This window comes from Enoplosus armatus, chromosome 13 (assembly GCF_043641665.1).
Source record: "Enoplosus armatus isolate fEnoArm2 chromosome 13, fEnoArm2.hap1, whole genome shotgun sequence".
Classification (NCBI taxonomy): domain Eukaryota; kingdom Metazoa; phylum Chordata; class Actinopteri; order Centrarchiformes; family Enoplosidae; genus Enoplosus; species Enoplosus armatus.
The window spans coordinates 10786712-10807555 of record NC_092192.1 but is presented as its reverse complement, the minus strand read 5'-3'; the positions used below and the strand labels follow the sequence as shown (position 1 = coordinate 10807555).

General features: G+C 41.1%; 6 protein-coding genes across 6 annotated transcripts; 2 read left to right on the top strand and 4 right to left on the bottom strand.

The window, feature by feature from the left end:
• Nucleotides 1–781: 781 nt before the first annotated feature.
• On the top strand, nucleotides 782–2659 carry LOC139295447 (methyltransferase-like protein 27). The gene is made up of 5 exons (XM_070917641.1): nucleotides 782–787; nucleotides 1103–1231; nucleotides 1439–1574; nucleotides 2208–2300; nucleotides 2454–2659. The coding sequence occupies exons 1-5, from the start codon at nucleotides 782–784 to the stop codon at nucleotides 2657–2659; spliced, it is 570 nt and encodes a 189-aa protein (XP_070773742.1).
• A 1624-nt stretch (nucleotides 2660–4283) lies between these two features.
• On the bottom strand, nucleotides 4284–6297 carry LOC139294825 (claudin-4-like). The gene has a single exon (XM_070916760.1). It carries the CDS (start codon nucleotides 6005–6007, stop codon nucleotides 5045–5047), a length of 963 nt encoding a protein of 320 aa, XP_070772861.1. The 5' UTR covers nucleotides 6008–6297; the 3' UTR covers nucleotides 4284–5044.
• Nucleotides 6298–7433: 1136 nt separating this feature from the next.
• On the bottom strand, nucleotides 7434–8888 carry LOC139294827 (claudin-4-like). The gene has a single exon (XM_070916761.1). It carries the CDS (start codon nucleotides 8885–8887, stop codon nucleotides 8255–8257), a length of 633 nt encoding a protein of 210 aa, XP_070772862.1. The 5' UTR covers nucleotide 8888; the 3' UTR covers nucleotides 7434–8254.
• A 1966-nt stretch (nucleotides 8889–10854) lies between these two features.
• LOC139295446 (claudin-4-like) lies at nucleotides 10855–13118 on the bottom strand. Its single transcript, XM_070917640.1, has 4 exons — nucleotides 12984–13118; nucleotides 12373–12626; nucleotides 11641–11647; nucleotides 10855–11460 (listed from the first exon to the last, which is right to left on the bottom strand). The coding sequence occupies exons 1-4, from the start codon at nucleotides 13116–13118 to the stop codon at nucleotides 10855–10857; spliced, it is 1002 nt and encodes a 333-aa protein (XP_070773741.1).
• Nucleotides 13119–13656: 538 nt separating this feature from the next.
• Nucleotides 13657–18008, bottom strand: LOC139294824 (claudin-like protein ZF-A89). The gene is made up of 2 exons (XM_070916759.1): nucleotides 17531–18008; nucleotides 13657–14925 (listed from the first exon to the last, which is right to left on the bottom strand). Exons 1-2 carry the CDS (start codon nucleotides 18006–18008, stop codon nucleotides 14351–14353), a joined length of 1053 nt encoding a protein of 350 aa, XP_070772860.1. The 3' UTR covers nucleotides 13657–14350.
• A 1269-nt stretch (nucleotides 18009–19277) lies between these two features.
• Nucleotides 19278–19910, top strand: LOC139294828 (claudin-4-like). Its single transcript, XM_070916762.1, has one exon. It carries the CDS (start codon nucleotides 19278–19280, stop codon nucleotides 19908–19910), a length of 633 nt encoding a protein of 210 aa, XP_070772863.1.
• Nucleotides 19911–20844: the final 934 nt, after the last annotated feature.

Genomic DNA, 20844 nt, shown 5'->3' with positions numbered 1-20844 from the left:
ATGGTGGGAGGTGACAGATCATGACATGATATGGGATATGTCTGATTGGCAGAGAACGTATGATTATATAAATTATCCATATCTTAAAACAACCAAAACCAAAAGTATCCGTCTTCCACATCAGGCTGGATGATCGACTGTACGGACACGTGCAACTGGGGACTTTGATGTCTGTACTTAGAGCAGAACTTTAACTTAGAGTTGAAAGTTGAGCTTTTTTGAGCCTCTGACCATGTACAGTAAGTACAGTAAGTCTCTTTTTACTCTGCTTAAGAAACTAACATTAGGGATGCAATATATCAATATTTGTTTGGTTGAAGACGAACATTAAATTATTGTTGTATGAGTTTTTTCAGAAAACATGACAATATTACTGTAATTTATGCTCGTGCACACAGTCTTGCCTTACTGCCTTTCATTCATCCACACACATGCACACACACACACATACACAGAGCTCTAACTTCAGAGCAGAGTAGGGGTTTGTGATACAACAAAATTTGATTCTGATCTGATATCACTTAATACAAGTGATGTGGCTGGGACATAAAGAAGCAAGACTGGTCTTGTACTCCTGCGATAGGTATTCTGCACCACAGGCATCAGCAGGTAGGCCTGGTCTCTCTATAGATAACAGTCAGTCAGGTTCTTTATTCTATACAAATGAAAATGGGGGGAACCAGTGTTCAGCCCTAGAGTGGAGGAGGTGTGACCGCCAATCCGAACTGTCTGGGGTCTGTTTGTGAGGAAGCCCAGAGTGCTGAGCTTGCCAACCAGTTTCATGGGGGTGATTGTGTTAAATGCTGAGCTGAAATCAACCAACAGCACTCTGATGTAGGTGTTACTATTTTAAGAGTTAAACTATCTAAACTAATACATTTACATATGTAAGTCCAAATAAGGACAGAGAAGATCTCACTTGGCTCCAAACAACCCTCTCTTCTAGAAAATAGGTTTATATACTACTAAAAGGTTCGGCCCCTAAAGTTGGAGGAGGCTTTTAAATGAACAGTTAATTAAATGTGACCATTTCCTTTGTTGGGGGTGGTTGAGATTGTCTGTATTAAGAACCACCGTACTCTATTATTCCTACCTTGAATAGGATGTGGCTGTTCTGGGCTACGACGCACCAAGTCATGTAGCAAACACCATCTCCTCCCATTTCACTGGTGATCGTGAAGCAGCTGTCGTGCTGGATGTGGCCTGCGATACAGGACTGGTGGCAAAGCAGGTAAAATCCCAGCAGCAGATCAGACAGAAAACAACGTGTAATAAATAGCATATGTAGGAAAAAATATCATTCTATTGGGTCATTTTGTTCTCTCTTTTATTGATTTTCCAATGCAGAATTAGTTTTTCTTAAATCAGTTTTCAGTATCCATGCTTTATCAATTTGACCTCAATGACATGTATCTAACCAACCGTGTCTGTTTTACAGATGAAAAAGGATGGTTTTGGACATTTTGTGGGCATTGATGGATGCACCGGTATGTTGGAGGAGGCCCAAAAGAAAGAGCTGTACGAAGACCTCAAGCAATGCATTTTGGTAGAACAGCTTCTACCTGTCCAAAAAGGTAGTGTAATAATGTCAAAAACCTACAGTACAACTTTTACCACATATATTAACATAAATGAATAAAATGACTATGTTTGATGTAAATGGAGCCACCCACAGTGAACCAACCAAGAATTACCACGCAATTCTCCATTTCTCCAGCTCCATTGGAGCTTTTAAACTTCTTTAAGCTCATTGTTTGAGCCATGGACCCACAAACTTACTGTTTGGTCTTAGTTCTCACATGATCAGCAGCAGCAGGCGACTGTTTCCAGCAAACAAGCTTTGATGAACCAAATGTATGATTCCTCCCCTCTACCTGCCTGTCAGACAAAGTTAAATGTCAAATGTCTTTTAGGAAGCCAAAACAGACAAAGCAGAGTGAATACTGGACTTTTGATGGGTAATTGTTTGCTAGCATATTAACTATATTGAATTTATAAGGCAATAATATGTTGGGGCTGTGGGTTTGTCAACTTGTTGTGGAGCCCCTCACATCCCCAAAACAATGACAACAAAATCACTAATGACAAAAAGAAAAAAAATCTGATGCAGCTTTAACAAAAGGACAGCAGAGGTTAATTTGAAAAGATTTGTTTGTATTGTTAACATATTGTTTTCAATTACTCTTCACCTCCTCTTCCTCCTGCAGGATCATTTGACGTGGTTGTGATGTGTGGAGCACTGACTGTGGATCACGTTGCTGTAAGTGTCGTCAGAGAGCTGTGCAGCGCCTGCAAACCAGGTAAAGTGGAGATTTTAATCCATATTGCATGAAAAATCATGGGGAATGTTTTATAATGATGTGTCAAACTAGGTTAGTTGTATTTTATTCTATGTTATCTATCCATTTTGACACAGCCTTTACTCAGCAACACATTTACACAGTCACGTCTAGGTGGCTACGTTTGTATGACATCCAGACATGGCTCTGATAATCTGGAATACAAAGCTTCCCTGGAGCGTGAGCTGAAGCAGATGGAGGAGGAGGAGGGGCTCTGGAGTTGTGTAGCTGTCACTGAGGTGGAAAACTGGGCAAGAGCTGTGTCGGCGGACGGGGACAGCTTCGTATCTGGTTTTGTGTACCTCTACAAGAAAGTGTAGCACAATGCAACACAGAGATGTGACATGACATGCTGTACATCAGTCCTGCAAATAAAGACCACAAAATATGCAAGGAGATCTTACCAAATAAATTCTCCCTCATACAAATGTGTGCTCCCATCTGTGAAGTTCAAAGGCAAAATGCATATGTGATGTATAAAAGCATAATTTACTGTTGGTATTTTTGCTATGATTAAGTTGATTACTTAATACTTAAGTCTCTGTTAATAACTTAATCACATGTATGTTAAAACACAAGATAGTTGTTAATGGTAAATAACAAATGTTTCATATATGAATTCTCTGGACTTATGATGGATGAAGTAATGGCATCAAGACACAGGCCGTTAAAAACTGTGAGAGAAGTGGTTACATCATTTCACAGATGAAAAAGGATGGTTTTGTATGTACAATGCTGTACGAAGAACAAAAACTAGATAGATCGACAGATATTTTGATCTCACAGGGTCTGATGTGTTTATGTGCACCACTGACCACGAGATGGCAGTGTTGCACAAAACTATGACATGAGCATGAACATCAACCCTGTAATTATGTAACCTAACAGCGGGTCAGTCTTACTCTACAGCCAAACATTGTTAAAATCCTCAGAACTTTATTTTAAATCTACCAACAATAACAAACACATGCAGGGAGAATCAAAGGGAAAAGGTGTATAAAATGATACACAAGACATCAAGAATATTTCCATTTGATGGAATGGTGCACCCATAAAAAATATGGAATCCTTCATCTGCATATTTCACTTAATACACAAAACATAAGGTTGTGGAATAAGAATATCTAAACATCTTTAAAGCCACTTGAGGGGCAACAAAAGGGGATAACTGAATGTTAAGAGTAAGTGAAGTGCACCTTCTGATGTTGTGGATAGTTTCTTTAGAGGCCACTCTGGATGAGGCATCCATCCAGTGATATCACCTGCCGTGTTTTACTGAAAACACGTTTCACATCATCGTGTTGCAATTAGAGTGAATGTTTTTTCTAGTTTTCATATGTGTCTAATCTATTTTTTCATTGTTTTGGCTTACTTCATTGTTGTTTTATTCTTGTATCACCTACTCATTTCAACAACTAATCAACTATTTTTGTAGTTTCTTCCTTATTTATGTATTCATGTACTTACAGTTTTGTAAATACAACTGTACAGGTTTAAAGTCATGTATCTATCCATAACACAAAGTCTTCTCTAAAGTAAAACTTGTATTTTGCATTTTGGACAGCATTATATTATGACTAGACAATGATGCTACTGTACATTTGAATAAGCACAGCCAAAACCCAAAACACATGTTCCATAAACATGATTCACTGAAACTAAGTTTGAATCCTCTGCAAACACATTGTGCCTCCCTCCTCTAACACTGCACACCTGCGCTGTAACCACACTCTCTGTCAAACCAGTTTGTCCTGTGGATTTTAATGGCCAGGAAGAGGACTGAAAGTCCAGGGGGATGCTGTAAAGAAGTGCTCTTTTCAGCTCATGTCTGACATGTTTAATACATTTAGATAAGTGAAAAAAGGCTATGACTTGCTTGATGCAAATTACAGAAATTTATTGAAAAGTAAACATACAAATATCTGTCAATAATATCTGTCCAAATAAAATAAACATAATATTGGCATTTCACAGTTGTGACAAAAAGATAAATCAAAATCTTTACAGAAACCTCTGTTCAGTTTTGCAGCAACACAATAAAGTGTAAAATGTTTTCATGGCCATCAAATCACCAAATGAACACAAAATTGTAATGCTATCAATTCAAAGTAATGATGGAAAATAGGCTAAAATGTGTAGCTGCTGCATCACTCATGTTGCATTCAGGTTGCTGTATGTCCAGCAGAAACAAACAAGCTGAAGAGTCTGAGGTAAATTTCGTAATGCGCACAGATTCATCCTCATTCAGTGCATTTAAACAGTGAGAAACAAAAGTCGATGCCACTGTCACATTAACAAGTCAAAATGGATGCCAACGATGTTCAATTAAAGGAGTTAATTTTTTGAAAAAGAAGACAACAATAGCATACTTCACTTGTACCTGGATTTAGTTTGTTTCTGTACTTGGTTGGTTTCTGTACAAGTTCAGTTTTAGCTCAAATAAAATAACTGCTGATCTCCTTCATATTGGTGAACATAGTCCAGACTGTTTTCCTTCTGTTCTTGATCAAAACAACATGGTGGAGTGGAGTACAAAGATAACTATAATTAAATACAGTGCAGACTTCATGAACTACTTTTCATCAGTAAACAATCACAAACTAAGTAAACTAATACTTCAAAATAACTCTTTTGTTTGTAAAACGTCTGTGTTGTGTGTGTGTAACTTAAGTATGTATATGTGTGTGTGTGTGTGTGTGCCCATGTTATAGGTATGTTCTCGTTGGATTTGAGGATGCATCATTTTCACTCTTGACTGATAAATTATCCTCCATTTCTGCTCGTTTCAGCTGAGACTTTGTAGATGGCACATCGCTGTGTTCGGATTTTGTCGACTCCGGCCTTTTCATCTGAGACTTTGTTGATGGTGCCCACAAGCTTTCTGACTCCTGCCCTGAGCCCTGCGCAGGCCCGTCCTCCCAGGGAGGCCTTGTGTACAGCTGAGGCTTTGTTGAGGCTCCCTCGTAGCTTTGAGACCTGGGAAACGGCTGAGACTTTGCTGGTGGTGCTCTGCTGCGATGAGAACCTGGCTGGTTGGACCCGTTGGTGGAGCGGACCACCAGGTAGCGAACAGAGGGGCTCTTATCTGCGTCGTGGGCTTTGAGGGGGCATGCTGAGCTGATGAACAAACCACCTCCCAGAATGAGCAGGATGGATGCTCCCCAGCCGATGTAGAGACAGGCTCCGATCTCCCTCCGTTGAGCATCTATGGAGGCGCTGTAGAACTTCCTCACCACGGCTCCGGCCGCCCACGATGTGGGAATCAAACACAGCAGCCCTGTGGCAATCAACACTGCCCCTGCTGCTACAGCCACCTTGCCCTTAACCCCGCCTCCTTCTTCATCCAAAAAGCGAGTGCACTTCCCTCCAATGAAGGCAAGAATGAGGCCCACGGCGCCTGTAGTGATGGCGAGGACGGTGAGAGCCCTGGCGGCCTGCAGGTCAGCGGTGAGAGCAAGGAGAGACTCATAAGGTTTACATTGGATCTGCCCTGTGCTCTGGACCACACAGGTCATCCAAATGCCCTCCCAGATGGTCTGGGAGGTGACGATGGTGCTGCCCACGAAGGCCGTGACCCGCCACATGGGTAGTATGCAGCTGATGATGACGCCTGCCCAACCCAGGAGGCACAGGGCGCTGGCCAGCATCTGCATCCCCATGGAGGCCATGATGCCGAGGTGGAGGGAAGATCTCTGAAGTGCTGTGGAGCTTCTTTTGCTTTCACTCCTGAAGTCTCTGGTCTCTCTTCTCTTCTTTTGTATCTTTCTGTGAGCTTTTCTGTGTCAGTCTTTCTCAACGTGTGATGTTGCCGTTTTTATTAGCCTCTATTTTTGTGCGTTTCTTCAGTTGTTTGTGAAGTATCTATCCCACTGAATCTTTCAGTTGTCCGTCCAGCCTCCTGTAGCTTTTACTTGACTCCAGGTGTGTCTCAGCCTCAGTTCATTTGTTTACAGCCTACTCTCCCTCTGTCTCCCCCTCCTCCTTTGTGTCCCTAACTGCTGTCCTCTCCTCCCCCCTCTCTCTCTCTCTCTCTCTCTCTCTCTCTCTCTCTCTCTCTCTCTGTCTGCTCTCTCTTTATGTCTCTACCTGAGAGTGCTCTTTCTTTTCTGTCACCTGAGCGGCTGCCTGTGTGCTACTGGTCAGGTGGAGATGCACCACACCTACTATAGGAAAAAGAAAGGGGAGGAGGTTTGACAGAAAAACAGAGAGGGAGAGAGAGAGAGGTAGCTGTGAAACCATGACATCATCTATTCCCTCCCTCATTAACTTTGTCTGACAAGATTATTTTGGAAACATTAAGCTTTGGGTAAAGCAGGCAGGATGATAGGCCTTAAACTTGTTTATAAGATGCACACTCATGAGGCGCTACATCGTTGTCTTTATTCTGTCACACACCATCTTTCTGAATCATCTTTGATTTGATTGAGTTAATGCATTAATGCATGTGTCAGTGTGTATGTGTGTACACATCCTCTGGCAATGTATTTGTGAATGTGAGTAATGCGTGCATGCAGAATGTATTCGTGAAACAAAGGAGAATGATGTGAAACAAAATCTCCTGGGAGAAAACCAGTTTCATTCTTGCAACGGCTACTGCGCAGAAAAACCTGTTTGAAACATGCAAAAACCCCTCCCCACACACAAGCAGTACACACACACACACACACACACACACACTCCCTAACCTTTTAATCAGGCTCAAAATAATCTTTAATCTTGCTGTCCTTGTAAAGTTCAGAGGGATACTTTGTGTGTGTATTCCTTTTTCCCCCAGAACATTATGACAAACTGAATTTTCATTTTCACATAATTGTATGCGCTTTACTCTCTTTACTGTGCTTTAGAGGACATAATTAATTTTACTTTATTTAATCATTAAATCAGTCATCATTGTTATCAGTGGAACAACAACCTGCAAACACACAGTCAGTTGAGTGTGGCAGTGTTTTTTATGTTTTATTAATTTTGTCATTTATTGTCATTATTTATTTCTTCTTCTAATGCAAAAGTTTACAAATCTGATCAGTCTTATAGGATAAAAAGAGGGAATACTTCATACACACATTCAAACTGAAACAATACACACAAACACAGTTATGGCTCAGTCTCTTTGTTTATTTAGCAGTGTTTCTTTGGCAGGAAGGGCACATTGTCACTCAACCTGTTCGAAAGGATTTTTTCATGAACGCTTGAAGAACCAGATCCACTGCTCAGCGAGTTTTCTGGCACTTGTCATCACTGTAACTGTTCTTCCCTTTGAAAAAAACAAAAAACGCAGTGACGAGATGGAAAAAAAACTCGCGAGAAACATACACACAAATATTTGTCTTACAAACGACCTACATTTTAATGGAATGCAATAATACAGTGAAAACATCAATCAAACAAAAGCAGAAGAAAATGTTATTTTAACAGCTTATATGAATCAATCACATCATCAATATTCAACTAGTTTGATTGACAAAGAGTAGCCAAAATATCAGGCTTAGACACAAACAATAACTACACAGGCAGATTTCACAGAGTTTCATGTATTGCAGTTTTTAACACGTCATAGAGTGTGTGAGGATGTGTGACTAACATATATAAAACACATAAGGAAAACGTGTGTAAAAGTGTCTGTAATGGGGTAAAATACAAAAACATTACATATGTTCACATGTAGAAAACAAAAAAAACCTGCACATTTCACAACATATATGATTCTATGGATATTTCTATCTATTTCTAAGACTAAAACATATGCTTAAGTTACACACTCATACTGCAAAAGCTCCTGTATACTTTAACCACGTTATGGACATAATCGTTCTCATTCTGCATCTTCGTGGGACAAACAGAAGTTGAAACTTTCATTAACTCTTTGTCTTATCTCTTCCCAACAGACTGTCCCAGTTCTTCTTCCTGCTGAAGATCTAAACGTAGGCCTTGCTGCTCTCCATAGAGCGAGCCTTGGCGTACTTCACATCATAGTTGTTCTCATCTCTGGGGGGACAAGAGCTACAGAGGAGGCCCCCACCCAGCAACAGCAGCCCCGCGCAGCCCCAGCCGATGTAGAGCGAGGCCCCCAGCTCCCTCCTCTGAGCGTTGGTCATGATAGGGTTGTAGAAATCACGGATGGTGGTGTTGGCGGTCCAGCAGACGGGGATTAGCACCAGGAGGCCTGCGATGATGAAGATGACTCCAGACGCAATGGCCACTTTGCTCTTTTGCCTTTCGTCCTCCACAAAGTTGGTGCATTTGCCCCCGACCACGCCAAGAAGGATTCCAAAGACGCCAGTGATGATGGCCATGACGACGAGTGCTCTGGCAGCCTGCAGGTCTTGAGGTAAGGCCAGGAGAGAGTCATAGACTTTGCACTGCATCTGGCCTGTACTCTGGGTCACACAGTTCATCCACAAACCCTCCCAGATCACCTGAGCGGTGACGATGTTGGCACCAATGAAGGCTGTGACTTTCCAGGTGGGGAGAGCACAGATGATGATGCTCCCCAGAAAGCCGATGATGGCCAGGGCCAAACCCAGAATCTGTTTTCCAGCGGACACCATGCTGAGGCTCTGTCGATCTCTTCAAAGAGGTAAGACGGTGTGTTGCTGAGAGCTGCAGTAATTTACTAGTGACAGAGACAAAAGAGCGGGAAGTGTTTTTTATTGCCCACTTAGAGGAGAAGTTGACAGCATGTTTCCTAAGTTGCAGGTTTCGTTGTCAAAGGAGAAGCCAGAGGAGGAGTTTCCCGGCGTTACCGCTAAGCTGAACCTGGTTTGTGAAGAAATCTCACTTGACCAGATGCTTCTCAACACCAGTAGAAAAGACAGCAGAGTTTCAGAGATGCACACAGAGGCCCCTATAAGGACACAATCACAGAAATACAGCACACAGAAAAACTATGTTTGTCATCAACACTCATTTAAAAAGAAATTTGAAATCATTCGCCAATAATGACGACAGTGCAGCATTTGCTTGGAGGGTACAAATTATGCAAAGAGGGACTTACCAAGTGATCAACACTCAAAAATGTCCACGCACTGTAGCAACCTCAATTTCAGTGTCAGTTTCAACTACATTGTGATTCATTTCAAAAGGAAACCCATGAGACCATCCAGTTGTGATTTATTAACATGAAAGTCAATTATTAAAGTAACTTTTGAATACAAAATTTAATCAAAAAGAAGTTCCTCTTAAGAAATCAAAATTCTTACAGTATCACTGAAACATGTGACAGTCATTCACAGTGAATGTAAATGCACTCTTCTGTTCTGGCAAAGATTAATAGCTTTGAAATGGTCCCCAGACAGAACACATCACTTCCAGAGTCATCACGCTGCCAATCGATACGAGCAGCGCATGTAGGTGTTTGAATGCACACATGACAACATCCATGCAGGGAAAATCCCTCTTGCCCTTCACCCAGCAGAGGGAGGTCAGCTCCACACAACACCACCTGTGTGATGTGGTCAGCGTTCACTGTGTTGCAGCAGATATTCGCTCAACAGGTAACTGTCCTTGTACACAAATCTGAAACATTAGTACTTTACTAATGTTGTGGCACTTGAGGAAAGCTGTAGTCGATTCAGATGAGTCATTGTATTAAAATAGAGTTTTTCTACATGAACAAGAATATGAAGTGAGGATGTAATCTTTTCCTCAGTCCTGCATTTAAAGACAGTGCTGTGAATCTGAAATAAAACAGTTATTATGATCATGATGGCTATTTCTTCTTTCTTACATGGTTGTGATTTTCTTTGATTCCTAAAATAAAAAATGGCTCTATCACAACAGCAAATATTTGTATATTACATTTGCCTTGATTTGTATGCATAACTCAGAAAAAACATGCTACACATACTGTCCTAAATCTGCATTTATCACAACATCAACAATATATAAGGAATAGATAATATTCTGCCAAAGAAAAAAAAAATGTATCTTCAAAATGTGTGCATGTTCCTCATATTGATAAATATAAAAGGACATGGGAAACCTATTGACTCTACTTGATAAAATGTGTGTTGAAAAACAGAGCAACTCCTGAAATTAACACTTAAAATACAGATTTAAGTAGCTTTAAAGTTGTTAAAATAATTTCAATGATAATAATTTCACAGTGTGAGTATATTATATGTTGTGGATCATTTTGTTGTGGTTCTTCATTGAAGTTCATAGTGTTTATAATGTGCTTTTGTGTCTGCACCTTTCCATGGAAATATTCTAGACTTGTGCATCTAACATATTTGAACACTTTGGGAGCACCACTAGAATTAGAAATAAAGTTTTGTGGGTTTGAACAATGTTTGGCTGCACAGCATGAGTTTGTAGTGACTGGTCCACTGGCAGGCTCGTAAGCTCAGATATCAAGAGTAATGATACCAATGATATTAAACTTTATTGACTTGTCCAAAGAAAGCATTGAGAAAGTGAGCATTAATTAACATGTAAACAGACAAAATCAGTCACCACAGTTCCTGTGTTCAGTCATTCACAGAACAATGATCCATGCAGATCCACCCACCCAAATTTAGGGCATATTGTAATAATATTCACTCTGCACTGCTGTGGCTCTGCTGGGAACATCACGCACCAGATTTGGCTTCATTCCCATGAATAAGCCCCTCCCCTTGTCTGGTGTCCCTGATCTGTTTGACGGATTACGGCCGAACATCCCCTGCTCCGATCCTGCTTGTGTCTCCTGATTATACAGCCCAACCCCACTCTGAGCTTTATTCAGGGAGTTGTGATCATGCACTTGGGCTACGTGCTCTACCATCCTACTTGCCGCAGGACGGTCAAACATCCTCGAACTGTTTGATCTCACATCATCAGACCTCAGAGTGGCCATGCGGGATGAACTGAGCTGCGTGTTGGTGCTGTACGGCATGTAGGAGTAGTAGGAAGGTGGAGGTCTCTCCTTCTCCCCACAAATGAAGCAGATCAGAGCACCGCCGAGCAGGAGCAGCACGGAGGAGGCCCAGCCTATGTAGATAGAGGAGCCCACTTCTCTCTTCAGGGCCGCAGTCACCAAGGGGTCATTGTAGACTGAGATAGTTGTTCCTGCTGACCAGCTGACTGAAACCAGGCACAGGATGCCAGACAGGACACACAGAGCTCCTCCCAGAAGACACACCTAGAAAAGGATAAACAAAGTGATTTTATACATACAGATATATATATGGCTGCATTTTTTAATTAACGCTTTTATCCAAATATTTTCTTCCACCCATTCACACACCGATGGCAGCGAGCTATCATGCAAGGTTCTGGCATACACACATATGTATGTGGCACTGCAAACTAATCGTCGAACTTTGAACCTTCCATGCAGTGACCCTCTAGAGTCAGCTACTTCTTCGTTTTACCATCAAAAGTAAAGAAAATATGTGTGTAATTTAACTTCCACACCTCAAGAACAAACCACTTGAAGCAACTGGAATACCTTATTTAAAGGTATTTCAAAGGTCAAAGTCAAGTCTATTTATATTGTACATTTCATATAACAGGCGTAGACTCAATGTGCTTCAAAGGTGTGTAGAAAAGAGTTCTCAAAAGAAGTGAAACAACACTAAAAAGTTTCTCTTTCTGTCTCTGCTTTAATTTGGATTTCAGTATCAAATTTCCATCACCAAATGATTATTGTTTTTATTCTTAACTGTGAACTAATAGAGATTTGTTAACTTAATTCAATCTTAAATCTTAATGTGGCTCACTGCATTTTTACTTAATTTTGAGGCTCTGTCTTGCAGAAGGACGTGTCAAAATCTAAACACACCTTTATTATTTAATTTGATATCATTCCTACATAGTCCATGCTCCAAGATAAATGTGTGTTTATTCAAGTTACCACAAACTAACTAATATACAGGATCAATAGCCCACATTTCCCCATCCCTAGGAGATTAATCGAGTCCTGCCTTCCATTTTCATTGTTTAGAGGACAGTCAAATTAAAAACTGAAATAAATTCCTTGCTACAATATACAGTATATTGTTAGTGTTTCCTCACAGAGCCCTAAACCACCCAGTCTGTACAATATGAATACAACTTCAGCACCTTCTTTCTGGTGGCAGAAGAGGTCGGAGGCTCTAAGGGGTCAGGTGGAGCTCCACTACAGTTGGCTACGCCTCCTCCGAGGAGGGTGACAATGAAGCCCAGGAGGCCGGCGAGGATGGAGAGCAATGTGAGCACACGTCCAGCCTGGATGTCAGGGGTCAAAGTGATGGATGTTGTGTGTCTCTTGCACTGCATCTGACCTGTGGCCTGAAGGATGCAGTGTAACCACAGACCATCCCACACCTGAAACAGAGACAGAGGGAATTTGATTAAGTTTTGATGTTTGTGAGTCTCAGTTATGATCTGTGTTGATGCAGAAGTCCAAATTCCATTTTATTCGTCTTTGATATTTTATTTTTTGGTGTTGCATTTTGTAAGTCAAAGTGAAGGTTAGGGTTATCATTTCAATGTAATCCAGCATTATACTGTGACACACATAAATCTACATCATGTGCTTTGCAGGTTCTTAGTCCCTCATTTTCATGCAACTTCAGAAAGTCTGTGAGGTGTTTTTGTTGTCAAATGAATACAACAAATTAGATGATCAAATTTAACATGTGGTATGTGAAATGAATTTCTCTGTGATGTATATTAACTTACCGATTGAGCAGTCACAACATTTGCTCCCACAAAAGATGTCTCACGCCACATTGGCAGTCCACACGCCAAACACAATCCTAAAACACCCATGAGAACCAGTGCCAGGCCCCCGATCTGCCTGCCATGCCCCCCCATTTATAAAAATGTGCAGTTATGCAGCAGTAAACTAAAAACAGAGCTACAACAAACTAATTCACCAAAAATATCCACCGTGAAGCTGGAAAAAGTTGTAATCTTGATATTTCTTAGCAGCTTTTCAGAGGGAAAACATTGCATTTCTCTTGTCTTGTCTCTGTTGAAATAGAGAGTAAGTTGCTTTCTTCAGCTGTAATGTTTTGCTGTTATGTTAAGGAGTCAGATGACAAAGATCAACAGAGATATGCAAATGTGGTTCAGAAAGAGACAGCTTGTGAGCTGTCTGTAAATATTCAGAGAGTATTCAAACACCTCTGAGCTAGAGCCAAATCAAGTTTTTCAGGCTTTTATACACACTGAAATGGTGAATGTAGAGCACTGAGGTTCTCAAAGTAAGATGTTTGGGGCTTCATATATCTCTGGAGGGAATCCTCTTTTTTTATCCAAGCAACTTCTTTTAACTTGGCATAGCCTAAAAATTTGCAGATGTTAGAATAAAAGTGTAAAAGAAAGAATACAGAACTTCTGGACAAAAATACAAATATACAAGGTGAATTTATTGGTTTGTTAAGATACAAACATTCATAGCTTCCTCCACTTGACATTGCAGAGCATGACCAACAACTGAACAACTTAGCAAACATGTAGCTCAATTACTTGATACTAAGGAAAACAAACCTCTACCAGTGAACTGAGACATTTTAGTACAATTCATCTTCTTTTACTGTGATAAAGAGTAATTATAACTTTCTATTTAGCTGACTTATTTGCCTTTTGCCTTCTGTTTCAGGTTCCTACTCTTTACGATTAAACATGACATCAAAGCTCTTTAAAAGTCAAAACTGATAAGTCTTGCAGCATTCATCATTTGTGTTATACATACTAAAACATTTCACATGAATTCGGATCTCCACATTAAACGTCCTGTAACATCACATTATACAACTATTAGCTCAACAAGACTTCATTTTTTCATTCTTCACTTCACAAACACTGCACGCCCCGGGCATGCAATTTACTGTACACTTCAACATGCTACACGTTAAAATATTTTACACAGATTTCGAAATGATTTGTTCTAAAATGTCAGCATAGTGCAATTAACTAAGGTTGAAAAAGCAGCTTTAATCAAAGACTGAAACAAAGAAAGTCCAACTCATTACTGTGCTTTTTCAACTAAGTACGTATTTGATAAATGGCATCATGTCTTCCACTCTCTCTTCTCCTCGTTCTCAGCATCTGTAGGTGCTACACAACACCCCTCCTCCAATGATGAGCAGGGCTCCAGACGCCCATCCCACATATATGGAGGCCCCCAGCTCTCCCCTCCTCCCCTCGGTGGCCAAGGGGTTGTAGAAACCTGTGATGATGCTGTGAGCCGACCAGCTGACAGGAATAATACACAGGAGCCCTGCCAATATGAACACCACACCTCCAGCCGTGCCGACATTAGCTTTGGTCAGCCAATCGTCACGATAGAAGTTGGTGCAGCGGGCCCCGACAACAGTGAGCCCGATGGCCACAACGCTGACAGCGATGGAGACACAGATCAGAGCCCTGGAAGCCTGCAGTTCCTGTGGTAAAGCCAGAACGGAGTCGTAGGCCTTACACTGCGAGTGCCCCGTGCTCTGGATCACACAATTCATCCATAAACCTTCCCAGAAGACCTGAGCAGTGACGATGTTTGCCCCAACAAAGGCCGTCACCTTCCACATGGGCAGTCCGCAGATAAGGATGGTGCCAAGAAAGCCGATGATTGCCAAACACACACCAACGAGCTGAGTCCGCATTTTGCCAAAAAAAAGAAAAATCCAGGGCAGGTGTTAAAGTTTGCCACAAAATCAAAGACAGCAAGAAAATCCACCTTCAGTTGAGCTGAAGATCATTTTTAGCATAAGGATTCACTCGGCTGTAAAAGCTGCTGGTTGTGTTTTGTTTCATGGTTTTGCGCTGCAGGTGCGGGAGGTAAGAGCAACAGGGAGGGGACTCTGCTAGTTTGTGGATCAGGTTTCCTGCTTGTCCTGATTCCTGCTCACTATGAATAAGTAGGAGGAGAAAGATGTTAACAGAGGCGACCATGCACGAAAAACTACTTTGTGACCCAAAACAAAAGGCTTTGGTCACAAATTGAAGCACTCATTTCAAGCATTTCCAGAAAATGCAAGCTTTCATATAAGTTCAGGTCAAACTTTATATAAGAATCATTGTAAACCTGATATGACTTATCACATGAACACATGAACTTTCTGACAGTTTCTAAAAAAAGCATCCTACCTGTACAGAGCTTGAGGGAAAAACACTTTAGAGACAAAACACTGACACATGCGAGGAAAGAGTAGCAGAGTTTAAAACCATGCACTGACAATGAAAAGAAACTAGAAGAGTAGAAGATATTTCCAGAAGTGTCCTGGTTTGAGAAATATACTGCAGATGAATCAGATCTTCTGCCTGTCCCTAACTTTATGAAAACTGGAGTGAATTGTTGAAATTTACATTTTGGGAAAAATGCTTTCTTGCAGAGAGTTAGATGAGAAGATCGATACCACTCTCATGTCTATACGGTAAATATAAAACTACAGGCCAGTTAGCTTAGCTTAGCATAAAGGCTGGAACAAAGTGAAACAGCTAGCCTGGCTCTGTCCATTGGTAACAAACTCCACCTACCAGTACATTATTATACTTGTTTCTTGATGATTTGACACAAGTCTGTATTTCCTGGAGTTCTTCAAAGCTACAACTGTTGTCAGAGTTGTCAGTTGTAAAACCAAACCTGCAAACGCGCAGACTCATTCACAGTCAGCTGGATTATAACCAAGACTGAACCCTAGAAATTAGTTCATTTTCATCAAAACACTACCTACTGTATACGTGGTAAAAACCAGAAGTCAATCAAAAATCAGAACACTACAAAAAGAGCCAATCCAAATTTAGTTTGGGATACTATGAGAAGTCTAAAAGTTTTAGATTGTTACAAATAATAGAACCAGAAAAGATGGTAAATCATCAATCAAAATTGTCTACTTTTTGGATTGAAGGTCGAGATTTGCTAGACGTGTGTCAAACTTTCATTTCTAAAGTTCAATCTGCTTCATGAGAGATTTTGACAGGATTTTATTGCACGATTCGACAATGTTTCCTCAGCTTTAAATAAGATTCTGTGCAGCTACAGTGAATGTGTTGTCTGCAGCCACAGTGCCAGGCCAGACAATTTGAGTACAATAGGCCTTTTTTTACATACACAGGTGTAAATAGTAAAATGAATGATACCTGAATGCCATTTTATTGCTTCCGTTTCTTGTGTTGTCCATGGTGGGACACTGCCATTAAAGAACCAGACTAACTGAACAAAATTATCATTTTTAGTCTGCTTTAGTGCTGAAGTGAAATAGAAAAAGTGGGGGAAAAAACATTTTGGTAAAGCTTAGTGTGCCTGATTTCTGAAGTTTTAAGTGTTGAGCAAGCAGTTTGTGAAGCAAATGGGTTTTAGTCAGAATGTAACAATTCCTCTTTCCCCTTCATTTCAGCACATATGACTTTCATTTCCCCCCCCCAATTGCCACAATATTTTTGCTTTGTTTGCAAATAGTTTGTCAGTAATAAGATTTCCTCACCTCTTCTACGTCAGGCTGCCAACTTGGTCAGCTTTATGATGAGGTGCTGTTTTTTGCAACATTTTGTTCTTTTCCACAGGAGACAGACATGTCAGGAAATTTCAGAATTTCAGATAGGGTCTTGTGTTGGGCATGCTACTTCACTGAAACACTAAAATATGACACCAGCAATGTCCATTTTTCCTACAGGTCTAAATGACTGAAAGACCTACTGCATGTGTTTCACACAACCGTCACTGGCCTAAAGTAACTTGCTTAAACGTTTTGAAAGCATAAATGAGCTGCAAAGTAGTTATCAGAAATACTTTATTGATCCCCGGAGGGAAATTGTACGTTACTGATAGATGTGTGCATTTGTAAAGTTCATTTAAAAAAAAAAAAAAAAAAAAAAGTGAAGTAAACTTTACGGCAACCCTAGTAAGAAAGTTGGAGGCACCCATACCAACTAGGTTAAATTAAAAGAATTAAGGCTTTGTCAAGACTGAACCGCCATCTTAAAACCTTTGGCTTTACTGAAAATAGTATGCACCCCCCCCCCCCCCACAAAACAAGAAAACCCAGTAATCATATGAAAATTTAATTTATTAAAATCAGTAAAACACCTTGAAATCATACATTAAAGACCCTAAAAACCCCGTCAGGCATTTTAAACATAGGCTCCTGCACTGGCTGCTGAGCGTGGGGCTGAATATTTGACTGAGTATCCATTATCCTTACGCTGCTGACACTGACAGCAGAGAAGTGCCCCTCCTATCAGCAGGAGTCCCGCTGACCCCCAACCGATGAACAGCGACGCTCCGAGCTCCCGCCTCTGTGCGTCGCTCATAATGGGGTTGTAGAAGTTCCTGATCACCGCGTTGGCGGACCAGGACACCGGGATCAGGCACAGGATACCACCGACGATGAAGAACACCCCCGCAGTGATAGCTACCTTGCTCTTGGCCACATCATCTTCAATGCAGTTGGTGCATTTCCCTCCTGCGACGGCAAGCAGGATTCCCATGAAGACAACCAGGATGGAGATCACAACCAGGGCCCGTGCCGCCTGCAAGTCACGGGGCAGAGCCAGCATGGAGTCGTAGACCTTGCACTGCATCTGTCCAGTGCTCTGCATCACGCAGTTCATCCACAAGCCCTCCCAGAAGGTCTGCGCCGTCACAATGTTGTTCCCGATGAAAGCCGACACCTTCCACATGGGCAGAGCGCAGATGATGATGTCTCCCAGGAAGCCGATCGTCGCCAGAAAGATGCCCAAGATCTGAAGACCTGCAGATGCCATCGTTATCTCACGTTAAGCAGACGCAGTGGGAAGACTCAGCAGCAACAAAATGCAGAGCTTTCTCACCTGCGGGTTTTATACCCACATGGTGAGCCGGGGTTTCTCCTGATTGGTTGTTCAAAAGTGGTCCGACTGAAAACACCTGTGGTCATTAAGTTAGCCTCGTAGTGTCAAGCACACACTGGTAGAAGTTGAATAGACGTTGGAATTTGATTTTGAGAAGGATTTTGGGGAAATTGCAGCTTCAAATGTCCACATTCTTGTTTAATTTATTAATATGAAATATCTATAATTATTTTTCTTTTCTTTTCTTTTTCTACATTTCCACCTGTGACTTTTGTTTGAAGTGCATGTGGTGATTTTACTTTGAGTGAATTTGGTCATTTGTAAGTCTGGCTTTCATCTTAACCATGGGAACAAATAAGACATAGAAAGAACATAGAAAGATTATTTTCACATTCATTTTTACAGCCTAGGTGCAACATTCTGCACAATTATAATATTTCCCTGTTCTCCATTTTGAAGTGTCTATAAAGACTATGAACATGAGGTTTTATTGGTGACTGCCTGCTTACCACCTTATTTAATGTTCTGTTACCAGTGTAGCAATCAAGCTGAGTGACTCCACCTGTGCTGATGAGCCAGCGAGCCTCAGCTGACCTGTTGGGTTTGCTTGAATTTATTCTTGTTGAGTTGTTGTACATGTGCCAAACATCCATATTAAAAACCTGCACATTAAAATGAACAAAAAAGATGTATCAAAACAGAGATAGGAGTAAAAATGTGACATACCCTCCTCCCCTATCGTTAACCCAATATTGGTTGACATGCATGGTTTGCAAAAGACTTGAAGTTTTGAGACTTTGATATAGCAACCTTTCATATTTTAAACACAGTTAATGTTGTATGGTATATGTTTCCATACATAAAGTTAGATTTTCATGTTTCAACTTTTCACAACTTCACAACTTCAGACACTTACTGAAGCAAGCTCTGAACTGAGCCACACTGTTTAAGTTTCTTTTCTTTCTCAGAGCTCTGCTGGGGCACCAGAGAGACTCTTTGTATGAGAGAAACACCTCTGAACTCAAAGGCAGCATGATGGATGTTTATATCTGAGCAATGAAGCAAAAGCCCACCCAGAGGAGGGGGCTACTCGGGGGGCATCTGTGGGTCATATAAAACTTCCCCACAGTGGGAGAGCTTTTAGTTGGCAGCCCAGTGAACAACTGAGACAGCAGGAAAGAGAAGGAGCACCAGCAAACAGCAATGGCATCTTTAGGGCTTCAGATTCTGGGCGTCGGGCTGGCGGTGCTTGGGTGGATTGGAAACATCCTGATCTGTATGCTGCCCCTGTGGAAGGTGTCTGCTTTCATTGGGAACAACATCGTGGTGGCTCAGACCATCTGGGAAGGACTGTGGATGACCTGTGTGGTGCAGAGCACGGGTCAGATGCAGTGCAAGGTCTACGACTCCCTGCTGGCCCTGCCTCCGGACCTCCAGGCAGCTCGGGCTATGGTGGTCATTGCCATCCTGTTCTCTCTGTTCGGCCTGCTGCTCTCTGTGGTCGGAGGGAAATGCACCACCTGCGTTGGGGATAAGGTGGCAAAAGCCAGAGTGGCCATCTCTGCAGGTGTTTTCTTCATCCTGAGTGGGGCTCTGTGTCTCGTGACCGTGTCTCTGCCTGCTAACACTATCATAAAGGACTTCTACAACCCCATGGTTCCTGACGCCCAGAGGAGGGAGCTTGGTGCGTGTTTGTACATGGGCTGGGGAGCATCAGGACTACTGCTGATCGGTGGTGCGCTTCTCTGCTGTCAGTGTCCGTCAGGAGGAGACCGCTATAATGGAGCAAAGTACTCGGCGCCTAAATCCACAACGCCCGGGAAGGAATTTGTCTGAGGTGCTGCATTACATGAGAGGCAGCACCCTTTGACAAGCCCCTGACTTTACATACAAACCTGTTGCTTATCAAGTTGTGATTTGCATTGTGACTAACTCTTTCTGACTAACACTCTGTGGGCTTTTGTTTCTGAAACATACAAGAGACTCTAAGGTGGAGGGATGGAGTTAGTATTGCAGTTTAATTCATTTCTTTTTTACATTGTTTTGTGTTATAATTTCAATATTAATTCAGTCTGGCTCAGACTCTTTTTTGCAACATAAGCACTTCAAAAAAGGCTCATGTATTAATCATGTGAGATTTATTTTTCATGTTGTTTTTCATTCAGACAATAAACAGTATTTTTTTTGTCTACAATGGGTTTTTTTAATGCCTGATCTGGTGGAACATAAAGTATATTTACTTACTGAGTCAAATTTTGAGATTCTTCCCTTAAGAAATCTTATTCTATGCTACATTTCAGTGGGAAATATTGCACTGTTTACTTTTGACAGCTATAGTTACTGGTTACTTTCAGTATTAAGATTTTAGACACAAAACCTATTTGGGTCATTAGGGTCTAAGGATACAGGATGTCATATGCTGTGTAAATTGTAAAGCCCTTTGTAATATTGGGCTAATTGAGTAAAATTGACTTGACTTGAGTATATAAGATATACATTTAGTTCCACATAAACATTTAGGTTAGACATTCACACATTCGTATGAATAATCCAATATTATAAAATATATAATATTGACAATGTTTTCTGCATAATGAGTACTTTTACTGATGTAAGTAACATTTTTAATGTAGGATTTTACTTGTAATTAACTATTTTTACATTGTGGTGTTTTTAGTTAAGTAAATCTTAAGTAAGATCTGAATACTTCCTCCACCACTAGCCTGATCTGGTCTCAGTGGCCAAAATGGACACAATAGTGAAAAAGCAC